This window comes from Marmota flaviventris, chromosome 17 (genome assembly GCF_047511675.1).
Source record: "Marmota flaviventris isolate mMarFla1 chromosome 17, mMarFla1.hap1, whole genome shotgun sequence".
In the NCBI taxonomy this organism is placed as follows: domain Eukaryota; kingdom Metazoa; phylum Chordata; class Mammalia; order Rodentia; family Sciuridae; genus Marmota; species Marmota flaviventris.
The window spans coordinates 34,111,563-34,130,102 of record NC_092514.1 but is presented as its reverse complement, the minus strand read 5'-3'; the positions used below and the strand labels follow the sequence as shown (position 1 = coordinate 34,130,102).

Genomic DNA, 18,540 nt, shown 5'->3' with positions numbered 1-18,540 from the left:
TTAATACATGAAAAAATTCTTATTTTAGAAAAGTCTAATAAAGTGTGAGTATAATACCAATATCCATTGATGAATGTGCAGTGGCACTATTGTACATTATCAGTGCACATTGGGTAGCAATTTAGAGGTGTATATTGAGCCCACAAAATGTTAAGAATTTAAAACTTTGAGCATTCTAAGGAAGAAATAATAGTATAAGGAAAACAATAGGCAAATATGTTACTTGTAACATTTTGTAATAACTTAAAATAATCTAGCCATCTAAGGTAGAGTATAATTTAACTAATTAAATAAATATGACTAAGCTACTAATAAAATTCCACCCACCCACCCCAGTCCTGGGGATTACACCTAGGTCCTTGCACCTCTTGCACATGCTAATAAGCACTTGCTTTGTCACTGAGCTATATCCCTAGTACCACAAATAAAATCTTACTCAGTCATTTAAATAAGGCCTTCAGGAAAGTATTAACATAGAACTGGGCCCAGTGGCATATGCCTGTAATCCCAGCAGCTCATGACGCTGAGGCAGAAGAATCACAAGTTCAAAGCCAACCTCAGCAACTTAGTGAGGCCCTGAGCACCTTAGCAAGACCTTGTCTTTAAATAAAATATAAAAAGAGTTGGGGGTGTAGTACAGTGATTAAGCACTCCTGAGTCCAATCCCTGGTACCAAAAGAAAAAAGAGTTAACATGGGAAAATGCTTGTGGTAATTGAATAAAGTAGAAAAAGGCAAATTGTACTTAAATTGAAGTAGTGTTGTTAGTGGCTATATTAATGTTAGACTTATTGGGGGGGGGGGGCGGTACTGGGGATTGAACTCAGGAGCACTTGACCTCTGAGCCACATTGCCAGCCCTATTTTGTATTTTATTTAGAGACAGGGTCTCACTGAGTTGCTAAGTGTCACGCCTTGCCTGCAGCTGACTTTGAACTGTGATCCTCCTGTCTCAGCTTTCCATTAGGATTACAAGGCCTGTGCCACCTTGCCCAGCTGATTGTTTTTTTTTTTTTTAATGTGGTTTAAAATACATAAGATGCTTTAGTATTTAAAAGAATAAAAGAACAAAAGGATGATAAATCTATAGTGCTTTGAGATGTTACTTGGTTTGTGGGGCTGTTTACATTTCAAGTGAAGTACATGATTTCATGGCAGTCTGAGGTCAGTTGACATTCACCAAGACTATGAATCCTATCTACAAAAACTGAAAAATATGGGTTGAAGTTATTGCTTAGCAGTAGACTGTGTAAGATAGCTTTCAAAAGGCTCTGAGTTTAATCTCCAGCACCAAAAAGCCCCCCAGAGTGAATGTTAATGGTCCCTAGAGTGAATGTTAATGAATGTAGTAATTCTGTGTTTGAAGACTACTTTAAGCTTCAAGTGAACAAAAAATTGTTTCTTTAGGTTGAGATACTAAAAACAGAGACTGGGTTATATGTGAAATCTTTTTTTGAGGGGGGGGGGGGTACCAGGGATTGAATTTAGGGCACTTGACCCCTGAGCCACATCCCCAGCCCTGTTTTGTATTTTATTTAGAGACAGGGTCTCACTGAATTGCCTAGTGCCTCGAAGTTGCTGAGGCTGACTTTGAACCTGAGAACCTCCTGCCTCAGCCCCCTGAGCTGCTAGGATTACGGGCATGCGTCACCGCACCCAGCCAGTATATATAAAATCTATTTTCAATTTTTCTCATCCTTCATTTACATTGTTTTTGGCTTAATTAACAACATAATTATAAATGTTAAATTCCATGTGAATTTTACACATGAATAAAAAGTAGTAGTATTTCCAAAGTATAGTTTTTTTTGTTTTTTTGGTACCAGGTATTTAACCCAGGGGCATTTAACCACTGAGCCATGTCCCCTGCCCCACCCTTCCTTTAGTTTTTGTTTTGAGATAGGGTTTTGCTAAATTGCCCCTCCTTTAATTTTTTCATTTTGAGATAGGGTCTTGCTAAATTGCTGAGCCTGGCCTTGAACTTGCAGTCCTCTTGACTCAGCCTCCTGAGTTGCTGGGAATTATAGACACGTACAACCATGCCTTGCTAGATGGCCTTTTATTATTATTATTATCTCATTTAATTTTCTCCCAATATTTTATTTAGTATCAACATCTTAGTTGATAATGTTTAAGTAAGAATTAATAATTGGAATATCTTACAAGACCTTTCTTTTTGAAAATGAAAATATTCACACAAAAAGATCATAATTGGTTTCTAAGAAGATAGGTTGGGAAAGCCTCTCAGAAGTTTAATTATGGTAACTACCTGCTTAGGAAAACCACTTATCTAGTTTGTAGTAATAAAATAACATGTTTTAAAAGGAATAATGAGTAACCTGTCACAAATCTTAGATTTGAATTTTATTTAGTTGAAAAAAATTCTAGAATATTCAAGACCCTAGGTTGATCCCCACTCAGCATTGCCAACAAAAAGAAAAAAGAAAAAAAGGTATGACAAAACTTAGCAGCATAAAAAATTGAAGCAATGCTTACTGGGAAATATTGATAAGTATTAATTTGTTTATTTTTTCCTCCTTTTACATTTTGTATTGGTGCATTATAGTTATACATAATGATGGGATTTGTTGTTACATATTTGTACATGTACACAATATAACTGGGCCAGTATCACTCCCCAGCACTTCTTCCCTCTCCTCTATTCCCATGCCTTTCTTCTACTGATCTACCTTTGAATTTCATGAGATCCCTGCCCTCTCCACCCCTTCCTTGACCTGAATTTGGGTTATTTCCCTTAACATAATGGTCTCAATTTCATTTTTCTTTATGGCTCAGTAAAACTCTATTGTGTATGTATATCACATTTTCTCTATCCATTCATCTATTGATTTACACTTAGGCTGGTTTCACATAGTTTGGCTATTTTGAATTGTGCTGCTATAAACATGAATATGCCTGTATCACTATAGTATAATGATTTTAATTCTTGAGGATAAATACTGAGGAGTGATACAGCTGGGTCATATGGTGGTTCCATACCTAGTCTTTTTTTAAAATTTATTTTTATTCTACTTTGTTATATATGACAGCAGAATACATTACAATTCATATTACACATATAGAGCACAATTTTTCATATCTCTGGTTGTACATAAAGTATATTCACATCTTTCATGTATTCATACATGTACTTAGGATAATGATGTCGATCTCATTCCACTGTCTTTCTTTTACCCCCATGTCCCCCTCTTTTCCCCTTCCACGACTTTGCCCTATCTAGAGTTCGTCTAATCCTCCCATGTTCCCTCTCCCAACTCCACTATGAATCAGCCTCTTATATCAGAGAAAACATTCAGCATTTGGTTTTTTGGGACTGGACAACTTCTTAGCATTATATCCTCCACGTCCATTCATCAACCTGCAAATGTCATGATTTTATTCTCTTTTGTTGCTGAGTAATATTCCGTTGTGTATATATACCACATTCTCTTTATCCATTCATCTACTGAAGGACATATAGGTTGGTTCCACGGTTTAGCTGTTGTGAATTGTGCTGCTATAAACTTTGATGTGGCTGTGTCCCTGTAGTATGCTGTTTTTAAGTCCTTTGGGAATAGACTGAGGAGTGGGATAGCTGGGTCAAATGGTGTTCCATTCCCAGTTTTCCAAGGAATTTCCATACTGCTTTCCATAATGGTTGCACCAGTTTGCAGTCCCATCAGCAATATATGAGTGTGCCTTTTTCCCCACATCCTCACCAACACTTATTGTTTGTATTCTTTTTTTTTTTTTTTAAAGAGAGAGAGAGAGAGAGAGAATTTTAACATTTATTTTTTAGTTATTGGCGGACACAACATCTTTGTTTATATGTGGTGCTGAGGATCGAACCCGGGCTGCACGCATGCCAGGAGAGCGCGCTACCGCTTGAGCCACATCCCCAGTCCCTTGTTTGTATTCTTTTTTTTTTTTTAGAGAGAGAGGTGAGAGAGAGAGAGAGAGAGAGAGAGAGAGAATTTTTGATATTTATTTTTTAGTTATCGGCAGACACAACATCTTTGTTTGTATGTGGTGCTGAGGATCGAACCCGGGCCGCACGCATGCCAGGCAAGCGCGCTACCGCTTGAGCCACATCCCCAGCCCCCTTGTTTGTATTCTTAATAGCTGCCATTCTAACTGGAGTGAGATGAAATCTTAGATTAGTTTTGGTTTGCATTTCTCTAGTTGCTAGAGATGTTGAACATTTTTTCATATATTTGTTGATTGTGTATCATCTTCTGAGAAGTGTATTCAGTTCCTTGGCCCATTTATTGATTGGGTTATTTGGGGGTTTTTTGGTGTTTATCTTTTTGAGTTCTTTATATACTCTAAAGATTAGTGTTCTATTTAATTCATATCTAGTCTTTTGAGGAACCTCTATACTGATTTCCATAGTGCTTATACTAATTTACAATCATTTCAACAGTGTAAAAGTGTTCCCTTCTCCACATCCTCTTCAGAATTTATTATTGTTTGTTTTTGATGGCTGGTATTCTGACTGGTGTAAGATGAAATCTCAATATGGTTTTGATTTGCATTTCCCTAATTGCTAATGATTGGAACATTTTTTCATATATTTATTGGCCATTTGTATTTTTTCTTTTGAGAAATGTCATTTAATTCATTTACCCATTTATTAGTTGGGTTATTTGGGGAGGGAGTTATTGTTGCTTTGCATTCTTTATATATTCTGGATATTAATTTGGCAGAAGAATAGTAGCAAAGATTTTCTCCCATTCTGTAAGTTCTCTCTTCACATTCCTAATTATTTCCTTTGCTGTGCAGAAGCTTTTTAATTTGATGTCATCTCATTTATTAACACTTGGCATTACTTCCTGAGTGTTAGGAGTCCTACTGAAAGTTGTTGCCTGTGCCTTTATGCTGGAGTGTTGGCCCTACGTTTTCTTTTAGGACTTGCATAGTTTCTGGTCTAATTCCTATGTCTTTGATCCATTTTGCGTTGATTTTTGTGCAGGGTGAGAGATAAGAGTCTACTTTCATTCTTCTATGTATGGATAACCAGTTTTCCCAGCACCACTGGTTCAAAAGCCTGTCTTTTCTCGAGTGAATGTTTTTGGTATATTTGTTAAGGATCAGATGATTGTAGATATGTGGATTTGTCTCTGTGTTCTTCTACTCTGTTTCATTGGTTTTATTATTTTGTCATGAGTTCCCTTCAGATATATGTAGAAATTCAGATCATTTATATGCCTACCACATTCTCATCATTTATTATATCTTGAATTAAGATAAATATTTTAGTGAATGAATTTTTTACATTTTTATTTAAAAGAAAAACTGAATCCTTAAAGATGTGTAAATTTAATTCTGTATGAATTGGGTATTTTATAGAAATATTAAAATAATGGGAAAATTATTTTACAAATACTTGTATAGAAGTGGGGGGTACCAAGGTTGAACTGGGAAAAATAGTCTCTGAGCTACATCCCCAGTTCTACATGTTTTGTTAAACTTCGAAAATATTGAGAAGCATAAAAAGAACTTAAAATTTGTCCTTCATTCTACCACTGAGAAATTACCACATTTAACAATTTAATCTCTCTCAGAAGAAATCATGTTTAATCTGTATCCTCCTTCAACTTTCATATAAAATGCCTTTTTAAACCTATTTTATTAACATTTTTACACTTAGAATACAAATTTTTTTAAATTTACTTTTTTATTTTTTGTAGTTGTAAAATAGACAGAATGCCTTTATTTGTTTATTTTTATGTGGTTCTGAGGATCAAACCCAGTGCCTCACACATGCTAGGCAAGGTCTCTGCCACTGAACTATGGCCCCAACCCCTTTTTTATTTAAAAAAAAAAAAAAAATTGTTATATATGGACACAATACCTTTGTTTGTTTGTTTGTTTTATATGTGGTGCTGAGTATCGAACCCAGTGCCTCACACGTGCTACACAAGCACTCTACCACTGAGCCACAACCCCAGCCCTAGAATACAAATTCTTATTTATTTATTTATTAATTTTTTAGATTAATACAATATCTTTATTTTATTTTTATGTGGTTCTGAGGATCGAACCCAGTACCTCATGTGTGCTAGGCGAGTACTCTACCACTGAGCCACAATCCCAAATTTAAATTTAAATCCCAGTTTTAAATTCTTAAAACTCTTATTTTTACCTATTTATTTTTTTGGGGTACTGGAATTTTTTTGTTTCCCCTTTTTGAAACAGGGTCTCCCTAATTTGCCCAATCTTGCCTAAAATATATAGTCTTCTTGCTTTAGCCTCCTGAGTTGCTGGGATTGCAGATGTGTTTGCTACTGTGCCCAGCTTAATTCTTAAACTCTTCTTACTCCAGTGCATTCTGGCGTGTTTATACATTCCCAGATACCACTTATTATTTCTCCATGCCTTTCCACCTTTCCTGTGTTAAAAAATATGTTTTCCTGCCTTGTGCATCTGGTCAACTTCTATTGTTCCTTTAAAATCCAGTATATAAACCATCTTTTTTTGAGAAGATTTCTTTGCCCCTTAACACTTCCATATAATATAAATGATTTCATCCTATATCTATAAATCTCTTATGTGTTATTATATTCTATTGCAACCTTGTATGTGCTTTCTATGTAAAAGATGTGTATTTTTTAAAGGGCACTTTTATAAACTTGATGTATAAAAAACTAAACATTTGTTCAGCTAGATTTCTGTAGAGAACAATGACTATTGAAAATATGGATAGGACTTTGAAATCACATTAATTACAGTTAATAACCAAAATTCCATTGTTATATCTAACAAAATTAATAATAACTTTGTAGTTCATATCTAAATTTCCCCTATTATCTCAAAAAAGTCTCCCACCCCCTCAGTATTGGGGATTGGACCCTGAGGTGCTTTACCACTGAGCCACATCCCCAACCCTTTTTTAAATTTTGAGACAGGGTCTAAGTTGCTGAGGGCCTTGCTGAGACTGGCCTTGATACTGTGATCCTCCTGCCTTAGCCTCCCAAGTTGCTGAGGTTACACTGTGCAGGGCAAAACAATACTCTTTACAGTTGGTTTATTTGGATTGAAGCCCAAACAAGGTCCATACATTTGGCTAATTGCCTTTTAAGCTTTCTTTTCTATCAGTACCCTTTACCTTATTTTAATTATGAGTTGAATCATGCTCTATAGAAATGTCTAAATTCTGGGTTTGGCTGATTATATCATCATGGTGTCATTTATATTTTCCTCTCTTCTACTTGCTATTTTCTATAATATATTTTCTACAAACTGATAGTTAGATCCAGAAGCATGATTGTATTTAGGTTCAGTTTTTTTTCTTTCAGTTTTTTTTTCGAGGATTTTTCATAAGGGTTACTGTATACTTCCTTTTGCATTACATTAAGACATTTATAATGTGTTATCCCACTTTAAGGTAATATTAATATTAGTTGGTAGATTCAAGTCTTGTCAATCCAGTCATCCAATAAAAGTTCTCCTTCAACCTTTTTTTTTTTTTTTTTTTTTGGTACCAGGTATTGAACCCAAGGACACTTCACCACTGAGCCACACCCCCAGCCCTATTTATTTATTTATTTATTTTTTGAGATAGGGTCTTGCTAAGTTGCTTAGGGCCTCAACCTCCTAAGCCACTGAAATTACAGGCATGTAGCACCACACTCATCTTCCTTCAACTTTTAAAAACTGGACTTTATTATATATTTTTCTATATAAATTATTTACTTATTTATAATACTTTCCAATTTTCCATAATGAATTATGATGGTCACCCAGCCACTATTGATTTATTGTACATAGTCTCTTAACTTTTTATGAGATTATCATAGTTTTTTGTTTTTCATTTAAGGGTTGGTTCCATCTGGAATGTACCTTTGTATATGGCATAAAATGGGGTTCCATTTTTATTGCCCTCTAGATGGTTGGCCAGTTTTCCTGTATTATTTATTTTTGTCTTATCTCCATTGAATTAACTAATGCTTTGTTCTGCATATGGGTGTGTGTGTGTGTATGTGTGTGTGTGTGTGTGTGTGTGTGTGTGTGTCTGTGTCTGTCTGTGTCTGTTTTTGTCTCTCTCCCTCCCTCTCCCCCCTCCCCTCCCCCTCCCCCCCTCCCCCCCTCTCTTTCTATGTCTTGCTGGGGATTGAACTACTCAGGGCCTCATGAGTGTTAGCTGAGTTCTCTACCACTGAGTTATAGCCCTTTTCTGGCTTAAAAACCTAAGTAGGATCTGAATTCATTCTGATTCTGTTTCACCAATCTATTCCTACACCAATATTTATTTTATTTATTAGAGTGACATTTTGGTATCTGATAAAGCTGATTTCCTCTCACTCATTTGCATTTTCCAACAACTTCTTACCTGGTGGATTTAGCAACCATCCATGATAATTGTCTTAATTTATTATTTCAATAGAGGTTATTGCTTTTGTTTTTAAGAACTTGATTTTACATGTTTAGAAATAACAATTATGAATCATTTTATAGTACATCTTGAAATTATAAATATGTATCAATAAAATAGCTACTTTTAAGCTGAATACTTAATTGCTTTCTTAGATTTTTAAAAAATAAATTGCTTTATTTTTGCTTCCCTCTCCTAATACCCCAACAGATTGAAGAAGAAATGTTGGCTTTGCAGAATGAACGAACAGAACGAATACGGAGCCTGCTAGAGCGTCAAGCGAGAGAAATTGAAGCTTTTGACTCTGAAAGCATGAGACTAGGTTTTAGTAACATGGTCCTTTCTAACCTCTCCCCTGAGGCATTCAGCCACAGCTACCCGGGAGCTTCTGGTTGGTCTCACAATCCTACTGGGGGTCCAGGACCTCACTGGGGTCATCCCATGGGTGGCCCACCACAAGCTTGGGGCCATCCAATGCAAGGTGGACCCCAGCCATGGGGTCACCCCTCGGGTCCAATGCAAGGGGTACCCCGAGGTAGCAGTATGGGAGTCCGCAATAGCCCCCAGGCTCTGAGGCGGACAGCTTCTGGGGGACGGACGGAGCAGGGCATGAGCAGAAGCACGAGTGTCACTTCACAAATATCCAATGGGTCACACATGTCTTATACATAACTTAATAATTGAGAGTGGCAATTCCTCTGGAGCTGTCTGCCAAAAGAAACTGCCTACAGACATCGTCACAGCAGTCTCCTCACTTGGGTACTACAGTGTGGGAGCTGAGTGCATATGGTATATTTTATTCATTTTTGTAAAGCATTCTGTTTTGTGTTTACTAATTGGGACGTCATAGTATTTGGCTGCCGGGTTTTTTGTGTTACTGTGTGTGTGTGTTTTTTTTTTTTTTAACTTTTGGGCAAATTTTGAAAAGGGTAATTGATATTAAATATCTCATGCATGTGGTAAAAAGAAATTGGCTGGATAGAGGGGGTATTTTCTGAACACTGCAGAAATAAAATGCAGCAAAGTGGCTTGAGTCATCACTTGAGGGTATCCATATCCTAAGAGTTTTGAGAAGATCTAAAGTGTTCTTCGAGTTCTTATGAGCCACTGACAGCAGGCAGCCTATGCTGAAACAAGGTATTATTGGAACACACCTGCAACCCCCACCAAGGAATTTTTTTTGTTAAATTGGTTTGACTTCTCAGCCTGATTTGGAGTGAAAAAGCAGAAATCCACAAACACTAAGGGATTATATTGGTCATTTCAGATGGTAGAAAATAACTTACTTCTTTTTCTGAAAGCTTCATAAATTTGTCAATGATTTTTGTTCATTCAGTTGTGCCTTCTTTGTGTCACAGTAAGATGGGGTTGCTTAAAGAAATTACAAGTTGTGTGAGGAATGCATTAATAAACCTGTGAGCCTTCAAAGGGGTGAGACAGTTCCTAGAAAGTTCATCTGATAGGTATGTCCAGCAGCCTAGTAAGGAGAAGAAGCCTGTATATCCTGACATTTTGTTGCTTATACTGTGATATCTCATCCTAGCTAAGCTCTGTAAGTTTTAAGACCCCAAACAGTACTTTTACTTTGTGCAAAAACAAAGACATAGCCAATACAAATCAAATGCCAGAGGTATTTGAATGATGCCATATTTGCAAATTGCCATCTATTGGAATACTCATCACACTACATAGACAGAATTTGATTATTCCCTTTTGGCTTATGGGATTTCCTGTTTACAAGTAGACTAGTCGATTATTTAAATGTTTAGTTGCCATAGTGAACCAGGAGTCACTGAGCCAATGACTACCAGCTGCTGACTAATCCTCATCACCACTGTAGATTTTGCTGCATATGCAGGTCCTCTTATTTTTTAATTGCTGTTTTTGTTGCTGCAGTACTTTACAAACTTCTAGTTCATTGAGACTTAGTAATCATTTTGGATCATGTTAACATCACACAGTAGGAAACACCACTTCCAGAAGTCTCAAGCCTCAGAGCTGAAATACTACTGAAAAGGAACTAGGAGGTTTGCTAAATGAAAAAAAAAAAAAAAAAAAAAAAAAAAACCCAACAAATAAATAAATAAAAGTAAGTTATAGTGGTCAGGGAATCTCTTGACAAAAGCTAACTTTTTTTTTATTTTCGGGGAGTTGGGGGTCATGTTTTTTCTTTTGTTTAGTGTTTTGTTTTATTTTACAATGAAGGATCAACCCAATGTTGAAAGTCAGATGTTACTTGGTATTCCACTGCTTGTATGGAAGTTGAGTTGGAAGTGGGTGGGGAGCTGTGAATATGACTTGAAGAAAAAAAAAATGTCCTTTCTGTGACAGATCAGAGTTTCTTACAAGTTGATGTCCTGCCCGCTCCCCAGTTATCTTGAAAGACTTGCTGCTAACTCTGCATCCTGCTTTTCATGTAGTCAGAGGGCTCCAAGGTAGAACTCTACACGTCCCTCAAAATAAAACTCTTCACCTAGACCAAACTATTGACCAAATTGTAATATGTCACTAAAGTCTTGATTTTCTCAAATTTTAAATCTTCCCTGGGTATGTCAGTCCAGTCTCCAAGAATCCCCCCTTTAGGAATTTCTGACACTGATTTGAAGGTGAACAAGAAGAAAAATTAATATTTTTATATAAATCCTTTAAAAATCAAATCACAGTGGAATTCACACACACTTCTAGACAGTGCTTTAAGTAGCGCACTGATACATTGTCCTCTTCGCTGTGCTCCAGATCACCAGTTTTTAGATAAATATGTGTACTTGCTCCATCTACTGAAAAGGACTTTTAGTCTTGATGTTCTTTTTTCCATTCAGATATTATAAGGTCTTTCAAGCAAGCAGAGAAATCTTCCTGTTTGGAGGAAAATAATAAGAGCTTCAGAATTTAACAAAATGCCCCAAAATATAGAATACCTTTAAATGCACCCTTCTTAGATATGGCCCTTCTCTACTACTGCAGAGATAGAATAGGAAAGCAGATCAGATTTGCATACAAAATTCTTTTAAACCTAAAATACTACCAGTAATACATTTTAAAGTCCAGTTGTGAACTTCAAATAGTCAAATTGAGTCACTTAAGTTCATTGAAATCATATGTACTTTTATAAAAGTGTGATTGAATATTGACTCCCAAGTGTCTATCCTGAAGGGCTTTGTATGTAATTTAATTGTATGGCAACCAGTTTATATGTAGGTTATGACTATACCTGGATTATGCCATTAAACTAATCTTAATTAAAGTATGTAGTCTGCAAAAATGATTCAAATTGGTTCATTTATGTTTATGAGATCTAACTTGTGAGGAATCTCATACACGATAGGAATCATCACATAGTGAAACTGGTAACAGGAAAATTTGAACGGTTTTGATGAGCTATCCTAAGGAAAGAGCAAGCACTTTCTGAATCAGTGTGCAAATGTCAACATTTGATCAAATTAACACTACCTCCTCCCTGGTGTTGGTGTTCACTTATATATACATGTGCGTGCGTGTGCGTGTGTGTGTGTGTGTGTGTGTGTGTGTGTGTTTAAGAAAATTTTAAATATGGGAAATTTATGTAGCATATCAGAGGTTGTAAATGCTATATCTGGTATCCAGAGCCTGGCAGTGAAAGTCTTCTTGTGTTCACCTTCTCCATTTTTTGGGCTAGCATTTTAAAAATGCAAAGCCTCATATACCTTGAAACATTTTATTCCTAATTAGGTTCCCTCCCCTTTGCACATATTTTTTTCTCCCCTTTTAAACTCAACTCTAACCCCAAATTAGAGTATCTGAAAGCATTTTCATTATGTAGATAATGTTAGCTAAAAAATGTTTATATTTTTATTAAGAGCTGCCATTCTTTTGAGGCACATAGTCCTACATTTGAAATCATACCCACAGGTGTAATATGCTAAGTACCCTAAGTCAAGGAATTATTAAATTGAACTTCTTGGCATAGTCATTATGATTTTTGACTGGACATCATGTAAACATCATTCAAAACACTAAAAAACTGTCCTGGACACTCCCCTCCCACTTCCACCACTTTTTCCTCACTGCCTTTTCAAAAATTGAAAACTCTGTGTCTTTTTCAAACCATAAGGCAGACTTTCTGCTTCTGTAAGTACTAAATGTCTGGCATTTTAAACTTTTATAGAATTCATTGTGTTAGACACTGGAATAATACTGTTTATTTTCACCTGTGAAAAATGACTTTATTGTACTTGAAACACCTCCTTTGCATTTCTCCATTTGTGCCATTCACTAGTGGAAATAAATTGTATTATACCATGATCTACTGGCTTTTAAAAACTGTGTTAAATATGCACATTTTTGGTATAGCTATTATCATTTGTATGTATATATTGTATATACATATGAGTGTCTATATGTGTGTATAAATGGATGGATGTAACTCATACATGTACATTTCCATCAGGGCACTTAAGGTTCTGTTTGTTGTTGTTGTTGTTTCTGTTGTTTGTTTGCTTTTGTTATTTCAGTCCTCAGTTATGGCCAGAATGCATGTGTTTTAAAGAATGTGTACTCTGGGTTGATATTTATGAGAAGATGACAATTTGTGCAGTCTTCTCCTTTTTAATCCCCTCTTAGCACTTGTGTGAGTGGAGAGAAACTTAAGTAAAATATGGACCCATAAATTGCAATGCAGTAAAATTGTTCTGGGGAAAGGGCCAGCTAGTGTTTCTTTGAGTTTATGTTATGATACAATAAAAAGGTAAATGATGCAGAGAGAAATGAACTGTGAAAAGGAAGAACACTGGTGGTGATTCCTCTGCAAAGATGATAAAAAGAACCAATAAGTCACAGAGTCTTTATGTACTTTTTTGCATACATTTCTTAGTTGTGATACCATTGATCCTCTTCCTTTTTTTTAACCCCATTAATAGTAGCAGTTATATATTTTGTTGAGGATCAAAACAGCCAAAAAAGGAATTACTACGAAAGCATCTAAGGTACTCCTAAAGCATAAAATCAACAGGAAATGGCCACTGGGAGAGAAGGATATGGTGTGAGGGACTTTCTCCTTTTAGCTGCCTCTTCTTGCTTGCTAATAGTAAGTTCTTTGTGCACCTTCCACCCCTTCTGAGCCACGACTATTCAAGCAGAGATTTGGCCCAACACAGCACCCTTGGAGGTTTATACAGTTCTGCATTTTGTCGTATGCTCAAAATGTGAAGTGTCCTAGTGTGTATTCAGTCGGAAAATAATTTATTTAAGGTGTGTAAGTGTGAATCTCCTATAACGATGGAAGAAGAGATTCTCATTTTTTAGAGCCTTCTTTAAGGAATAAAGCCAGTATTTGGGCTGTCATCTTTGAGCTGCTTACCAAAATATAGATCATTATTGAAGAGAAATTCTCCATTTTGTTCTCCCCCATCAGACATGATACTATTCCCACCTAGGTATAGCATTGCCTTTTAAAAGGCACGTGCTCATTCTTAATTGTTAAGAACTGGAAATTTCCCATCCTCTGTAAAGGATGAAGAGTGTGCTGTTCATTTAGCATACTTGCCTTTTAAATGCAAGGACTACTGATTGAAGTCTGTTTTGCTGTGTCTGGTTATGTTAGCTGCACTTTTATGCAATCACTACAGTAGATCTGCATTGGAAATGACTATTAATTTGTAAAGAAGTAAGTTTTATTAAACACTGTCTAGAAAAAAGTGAAGCTGAGAACTCTTCCTCTTTTGTGCATTTGTATTTTCTACTGAGTTTTGGTAGCCCTCTTTAAAGTTGTATTGATTTTTTCCCCCTTCTTTGTTTATATTCAGATTTCCAAAATTTCACTTTTACAAGGAATAGAACCTATTTGGCCTAATGGTACTCTTCAGATCATAACAAATATATAAATTATGCACCTTATTTGCCTGTTGTGAGTTTCTTAAACTTGCACTTCCCACCCACCCGAAGATAGATATATTTTTTAAAAAAGAGGCAGAGAATTAAAACTAGGGAGACATGTGCTTTGTCACCATCACTGTTAATTGTTTCCCAGTGATCCAGACTTTTTGAAATTTCAGAGATTTGGGTGTGTGTGTCTATTTGTACTCTTTGTTTTTAATTATGCAAAGGGTTCTTCTTTAAGTAGAGAAAAAGGTTAATCTTCTCAAACTGAAGAATGCCCACTGGATAGTACTAATCTGAACATCTGTAGGTAGTTGTCATGAAAAAGTGAAGTAAGGGTGAGACTTCCGAATGAATGAAAAAGGGTATCTTGATGCCCAAGAATTCCCCTCAAAGTACGGGTAATTCAACCTGCACAGTTTCCTTTCATAGTTTTTAGCAATTGTGAGTGGAAAATCATGTAAGTAGCTGTAAATATGTAGCTAACAAATTGACCTAGTTTCTGTATTTTTTTTATTTTTTATTTTTTTGGTTTTGTACTAAAGTTATAGGTCTGTGCCAGCTAGAAAGGAGTTGCTGTCATTGCCAGTTGTGGTTCTAGCATCTAACCCTGAAACCATCCTAGGTGACATTTTTAGAATAAATGCTTAAATGTTGTTAAACCTGGGGGAAATGAAGCTTAATTATTGGTCAGGTTTGAAATCTTTTGAAATTTAAGTAATTTTATTTAATATAATGATTACATGTTCTCAATCATGAGTAAGGTAGGGAGCCTCCCTCCCCCAGTGGCCATGTTTACAGTGTGTCTTGTCTATAAAGTGCAAGTGTGTTAATGTTTATGTAAATTACACAGGTGATAACATTATGGTTTGGGACTGTTTACGGGCTCCTTAACTGAATTTTCAAATGAAACGAACTATACTTATTGCTGGCACATTCATCCCATTTCTGGAACACTTTTCCTATTTCCAGAATTACATATGTTCCTTAGACATTACCCCCACTTAACTTCCCTTTTTCTGATATGCCTTGTAGCCAAGGTATTAAAGACTGGTGAATATAGATGAGGGAAATGCATTTTTTAAAAAATCCATGAACCCTCGATTGTATGCTTTCAGTACTTGTGTTATGTTTCTATGGCAACTTTGAAGTCAGTGGTTTAGAAATGAGATACCAGTGTTAATGAAAAGTGTGTACTCTTTGCTTTTGCATGGCTTGGCTTAGTATCCAAGGTATATTAGAGCCACTTGAAAGCATGAAGACCAGTTATATGGGAATAGGTTTCTATCAGTGGCACATTTTTGCTTTTTCTTAGCCCTCAAATACATTGCCTAGGCATGAACATTATTGTTAGTATAAATTGCACATGGTCATGGAGTGAATTATGTAATTAAAAAGGATGCAGCTGCCAACTGTATGCAGTTCCTAGCTATTGTGACAGTTTGGCACATATCAAAATACCTAGGGGGTATTGGAACATTTCTAACCCTTTTGGGGAATGTTAAACAGGTATGTTTAGTTTATCAAAATGTTGGCTGCCCCTAGTATATTGCCAGACAGCTGTTATTTGGTGCCCATTCCAAATGTGCTGTTGTCCTTCCTTTGCATTTCACACTACCAGAGAAACCACCACCCTTTCTTCCTAGCACATTTTCTGCCTTTTATTCCACATAAAATGGGAATTGTGCCTACAAAGAGTGCCCCTCCAATTAATTGCACGAGTCCCAAAACAATCCAAGCCGGAGACACAAGGTGGGAAAACATTTCAAAAAACAAAAAAACAAGAAGTCCACTTGAGGCCAGTAATTTGTCTAACAAGGTCTTTTACCACATTATCTTGACACTTGATATATGAGCCTATTAGGAGTTACAAGTGGTTTCATAGAGTGAAATCCAACTGAAGAGGGATGTGTGGGGTTTCTATTAAGAGATAGTTATTTTGTTTTTACTTTACCTTTCCTTTTATGATCCTTCTTTGCCAGGTTAGAACAGGTTAATTCTCCTATTTTTTTTTTTAACTTTATAGGGAAATTTTTACAAAAGTGATGGTCTGATGTAAATAACATTTTAAAGTATAGTGCACATAACTTCCCCGGACTATTCAACCAGATTATTTGTAAATGCTTTAGAGTTTTTTAAATTAACACTTGTGTTGCTAAATCCTATTTATGTAAGTCTGCTAAAGTTTTTAACCCACTTAAAACCTTCAACATTTAAATAATGGATGGGTTACTATAAGCAATTTAGCTTTCAGAACCCCCTTGTTTTAGTATATGAAAAAGCCTAATGCACATTCATGAGGTTGGAGAGACTATGAGAAATATGTATAGTGTATATTTTAAAACAGCTTTGCTTGTATTGTGAAGATTTAAAAACAAACTTGAGATTTTTAACATAACTATTAACACAGTTTTAACATAAGTTATCCCACTGGGTTTAAGAGCATCTTGAATGTATAATCCTTTTTGTAACCCAGGTTGGTTTCTGCTTTTATCAGTCATTCAAACATTATTTATATTTTTAGTTTTATGTTCTCATTTCCCCTTGTTTTCCTTAAACAGCATGATTTTTTTTTTGCACATGTAGAAATTTTTAAAGAGAAAGAAATTAATACATCATTTTATCTGGATTTTCTTCACATCTCTCTTACTTTCTACTAACCCCTTCCTTAAAGGCCATATCACCCCATTTGCATTATTGGTGCAAATGCCAGGGTTGGTTTTTATTTTTATTTTTGCTATTTACCTAAAAAAAAAAAAAGAAAATGCTTCAGTCAATTGCCTTTTTATTTAAAAAAAAAAAAAAAAGAAAAGAAAGAAAAAGAAAAAAAGCTGTAACCTTATCATTTCTGAGTAGACCATTGAGAGATGAATGCACACCTGTCATAGCCCAGGACCAGCTTTGGTGGCTAAAAGGGAATGTTTTAACTAAGCAAGATGTTCTTTTCTAAAAGTGGTATCTATTATCCATTCTATTTCAGTTATTCCCACAAGTCAGGGGTCCAGATAAAATGAGGGTTATCAGCTAACTGATATGTTATCATTGAGGTTCATCAATGAATTTGTACATTTCTAGTTCCCTTTGGTGAAGGGAAAAAATGATGATTTTGCAAGACCTAGATTTTGGCTTGGTTTCTTGCCTCCTTTTTTGGCAGCCTTCATCTTCTCATCTCCCAAAGCCCTTGAGCCTGTAGGGTTTTCATAGTGGACAAAGGACTTGTGGTCTTTTAAAACTGGGACTGATTTTTTTGGTGAGAGTTTATTATGTTGAAAGTGTGGTGATGTTCTACCACTTTACCGATGACTAATTTTGAATATTCACAGTCCTCTCAATTTTTGGACCAAACAGATGCCCACAGTGGAGGCTTATCAAGGGTTGCAATGGAGAAGAAGCCTCTCCCTCACTGTCAGCACCAGCTGGTAAAGGTGACTGTACAGATGTGCATTTTCCTTTTGATAGAAATGGTCCACAGCACTAACTGGTAAGGCTTATTGTACAGTACATTGTCAGTATTCTTCTGGTTCAGCATACCTTATAGTTCATATATAACCTGTATTAATTGTATAGATTGTGCATTTAAAGCTGTTACCAAGTTGTCAGAACATAAGAGCGAAAACAAGGTCATATGTAATATTTTGTTTGTAAGTATCCTTTGTATCATAGCAAAGGAAATGTTTAAAAATCAACTGTAATAAAGTAATTTTAGTACACAGAGTGTCTGCTTGGTTTTTTAAAGTAATTTTATTCCTATAAAGATATATTTCAGGGTCAGGTGCGGTGGTACACCCTGTAATCCTAACAATTTAGGAGGCTGAGGCAGGAGGGTAGCAAGTTTGTGGCTAGCCTCAGCAGTTTAACAAGACCCTAAGCAATTTAGTGAGACCCTGTCTCAAATTTTTTTTTTTTTTTTTTTTTTTAAAAAGAGCTGGGGATCAATGTTAAAAGCCCATGGGTTCATCCCTGGTAGTAAAAATAAAAAAGTTGTATTTCAAGTTAGTGACTATTGGGCACAATGTTGGGATTACAAAAGTGAGTAAAATATGCGTAAGAGTGAAGTACTTGATATAGACAGGAATGTTCTCGTCTAATTGTCTCAACTTCTTTTTACCCAGATAATGAAGTAGGCTATTGTGTTCTGGATGGAAGAGGAAAAATTTGTCCTCATTTGGGCAACACAGAATCCAGCTCATGAGGCTCAAAAGTGCTGCCCTTCCAGGGCCTCCCCAACTTTGCAGTGGAATGAGTTACTGACCTTCCTGGACATGGAAGGTATTGATTAGAGAATAAGAATCTGATCTGGAGGCAGATTCCTCTT

General features: G+C 35.9%; 1 protein-coding gene across 1 annotated transcript in view; it reads left to right on the top strand.

Moving 5' to 3' along the window:
• Positions 1-17,935, top strand: part of Taok1 (TAO kinase 1) — a 132,776-nt gene extending 114,841 nt beyond the window's left edge. The window contains exon 20 of the mRNA XM_027924423.2: positions 8,583-17,935. Within this exon, the coding sequence (XP_027780224.1) occupies positions 8,583-9,044 (462 nt within the window). The 3' untranslated portion in view covers positions 9,045-17,935. The remainder of the gene's footprint in view (positions 1-8,582) is intronic.
• Positions 17,936-18,540: the final 605 nt, after the last annotated feature.